This window comes from Cryptotermes secundus, unplaced genomic scaffold (assembly GCF_002891405.2).
Source record: "Cryptotermes secundus unplaced genomic scaffold, Csec_1.0 scaffold643, whole genome shotgun sequence".
Classification (NCBI taxonomy): Eukaryota; Metazoa; Arthropoda; class Insecta; order Blattodea; family Kalotermitidae; genus Cryptotermes; species Cryptotermes secundus.
In genome coordinates, this window is record NW_019731276.1 from 1,007,571 (window position 1) to 1,011,249 (window position 3,679).

Sequence of the window (3,679 nt, forward strand, 5' to 3'; positions counted from 1 at the left end):
GATATTTTCTTTGGGGCCAGGCCAACTGATTTGATGTTGTGTCGGGACAGCACTCTGCTGATCCTGTTGAATATAGTCCCGACAAAGGGCAAGAAGGCGACAGTTTCTCTGCGGTCATCATGTTGATTGCTGCTGGGATGGTGGTTGAGTGCCCTGTGGATCTGCTGGTCGTTATAGCCATTGCGTCTGAAGATGTCCTTCAGGAACTCCAACTCCGCACGCAGACTCTCTTGATCGCACAGAGCTCTGGCCATGTGTACCAGTGTGGACAGAGCTGCCTGTTTACTGGAAGGGTGATGATGGGACTTGGCATTGAGATAGAGGTTTCTGTGTGTGGGTTTGCGGTATACTGTATGGCCTAGAGAGCCGTCAGGTCTCCTGTAATTATCTATATCTAGGAAGGGGAGGTGGCCTTCACTTTCGGTTTCCATGGTGAACTGGATGCATGGGTTGATACTGTTTAAGTGGTTCAGGAAACCCTTCAGGTTGTCAGGTCCGTGGGGCCAGATGACGAAGGTGTCGTCCACATATCGAAACCAGCATAGGGGCTTGAGTGGGGCCAAATCCAGCGTCCTCTCCTCGAAGTCCTTCATGTAGAAGTTGGCGATGACCGGAGATAGTGGAGAGCCCATGGCTACACCGTCAGTCTGTTCGTAGAACTAGCCATCGAAGCTGAAGAAGGATGTGGTTAGAACATGACGAAAGAGTCTCAAAACATCTTCGGGGAAGTTTCCTCCTAGTAGTTCCATAGTGTCCTTGAATGGCACTTTGGTGAAAAGGGATACCACATCGAAGCTAACCACCATATCATAAGGGTTTAATCGGAGGGATTTTATGGTGTGGACAAATTCGGCAGAGTTTCTCACGTGGTGTGGGGAGTCACAGGTGTAGGAGTTAAGTAGGCCAGCCAAATGTTTGGCCAAGCGATAGGTGGGGGAGCCAATGGTGCTGATAATTGGTCTTAATGGTACGTTAAGTTTGTGTATTTTGGGTAACCCGTAGAGTCTGGGTGTTCTGGAACATTGTGGTCGTAGTTGTTGGCAGTTTACCATTGATGAATGATGAGCCATCTGTGATAAAAACAAATAAAATTTGAAACATAATGCACAAAATTTAATGGAGGTTTTATGACAAAAATTCTGGTTGTAAATGTTTGTTTATGCATATTCCTGTAAACAACTGTAAGAATGAACCACATAAATATTTTATATCCATCATCAGTACCTATGAGTACAAGATATTTTATTAAACATTACATTTGCTCAATGAAGGTTTTGTTTGTCTTCTGCTTTTGATGTATATGAGGTGAGTGTTTTGGTATTCGTGAAAGTTTAATCATTATTCTGGTAACTTCTTTAACCTTTACTGCTATGGTACATTAAGAGTTAAGAAACAATGGAAATGTGTAACTCTTGTTTCTCTTGCATATTGATTCTTATGGTATTCAATGATAATCTTTCAAGTTCTGAGACTGTAGTTCTGTAGTTAGAAGATGGTAAAAATAACAAGCAGGTAAGAATTTTAAAGAATGCATTCTTGACTCATTCTGAGGCACTATCCTGACATCTGTCATGCAAGTGAGAAGACAATTGCCAAGTCTTAGTCAGGACAGTCACCACATAGTCAAAATTTGAACTGCAACCTCCCCCTCCCTCTGCTAAATAATTTGTAGGGCGTTTACTCTACACGGAGCTGTTCATCCCCTTTTGTAAAAGAACCAACTATACTACTGAATTGCGGTATTTAATTCTTACAATTATCAATTGTGTCCCCTTACTGTGAGTTAACTCTCTGAAGCACGACTATCCTGTCTGCATAATAAAGGCCAGCCAGGTAATACAATTTATGAAAATAATCCCTGCTTGTTATAATAATTATGCAAAACCCTTATGTATACTGTGCAAGCAAAATCAGACTTTGCTTGTGTTTTTAGGCCCTATTAGTGTCTGAGGGTAGAAGCCGACGGAGTTTAGAGTAAGTCGGGTTTCAGTTTTATCAGATTAATTAAGGGCACAAAGGTATCAAAAGGGAAAGGAAGGAAATGTTACATAATGATGTATTGTTTCAAACTGGTGCCACCACTGTTATGCAGAGGCACTTTCAATGACAGGGGAGACTGCATTGTTGGGTGCACAGACGCATGGAGGCACCTCAAGTATGGTGTACCTGAGCTACCTGCAGACTCTAGCTAAGCTGTCGGCCCCCTACTCTAGTTAGCTACCTCTATCCATAGCTTCCTTCTCTATTCTGCTATATGGTTGGCCTCTGAAAAGGTTCAGGACAGACTAGGTGACCTTCCAAGGCACAAGATTTGGAAGCAAGGTATCAGGAGGTTTCTACAGTTAATTCAGCTTCTTTTCATTGGTTGGTGCCACCATATGGTCTATAGTATTTCTTAGGGAAGGTGGGTGACCAGAATAAACTCGAAACACAAGGGGGTGTCTATTTACGCTGTTATGAATATCTTACAGTATATGCAAGCATGCATCTGAAGTATATTGAACTTGTTAATTCCATTGACCCTACTCATACTCTCTGGCTATCTGATTACCCAATGTGGATACTGTAACAGATTTGCTCAAAGCATTGCCAGGTAACAGATGGTTAAACACATATCACAGCAACGAATGTGCAACAATAGGGCGTCCATTGTTAGGCAGTGCATGGGTGGACATGCCCGATAACATAACATGATATCCGTTGCTGAGCAACTGATGTGTTTTCTACGGAGTCCATACTGCTGTAAACACACTTCTACAACAATGGAGACTGTGTTTTCTGTCTGGACAATGAGGAGGCTATATAATGTGATCCCAGATATAACACCATATGTACGACCGTTCAAGTGACTAGACTGCCGTGAAAGCTAATACTATTAGGATATTTATTTATATATATATAAAAGGGCATAATCTGCTGTACCTAGCCTGGACTGACGGAGGCCGTGTAAATATTGTACATTTATATAAGTATGTATTGCAAATACGTGTAAATACAGACAATGGACAAATTACTACAGACTGACTAACAAATGACAGACCCGACCTCTCGTCAGAGAGGGCGCTACACATGGACAGGACAGTAACTTTCATACAAAAGAAATATCTGGTCATGAGCCCCAGCTGGGGCTCGACACCAAGACAGACAGACTGACTGACCGTCAGTGGTAACGTGACTCACTCAACACCATATGGAGGCAGGGTTGAATACCTCCATCATGACATTGAAAGCCGTAGGAGGCGACGAAAAGGGAAGTCTCAAATCTGAGACAGTGAAGTATGGTCACAAGTCCCAAGGGACTTGGGTGCGAGAAAGACTGCACTGGAAAGGACCAGCAGCATATACAAAACAGACCCACCCTCTCGTCAGAGAGTGCACACCACAAAAACATGAATGTAGCTGTCATGGGGCTCAACACCAAGACTTAATGACTGACTGACTGTCAGTCGCAATGTGACTTTGACTTGAACAGGTTTCAATCCAATAAAAGACCAACCCCTCCTTTTATCATTAAGGAGGACCAACAAAGAGTGGGAAAAAAAAGCAAATATCTAAGACACTAAACCAAAATATGGCCATGGGTCCAAGCGGGGCCCGATGCCAGGAGTGACTGTGCTAGCTGATTGCTGACAGCAAACTTCTGCTCTGCCCTGCCCAGGTTTCAGTTTTGAAGTGACAG

At 43.1% G+C, this 3,679-nt stretch overlaps 1 protein-coding gene across 1 annotated transcript in view; it reads right to left on the reverse strand.

The window, feature by feature from the left end:
* LOC111866845 overlaps window positions 1-632 on the reverse strand; it is a 5,863-nt gene extending 5,231 nt beyond the window's left edge. The window contains exon 1 of the mRNA XM_023856160.1: window positions 84-632. Coding sequence (XP_023711928.1) covers window positions 84-632 — 549 coding nt within the window. The remainder of the gene's footprint in view (window positions 1-83) is intronic.
* Window positions 633-3,679: the final 3,047 nt, after the last annotated feature.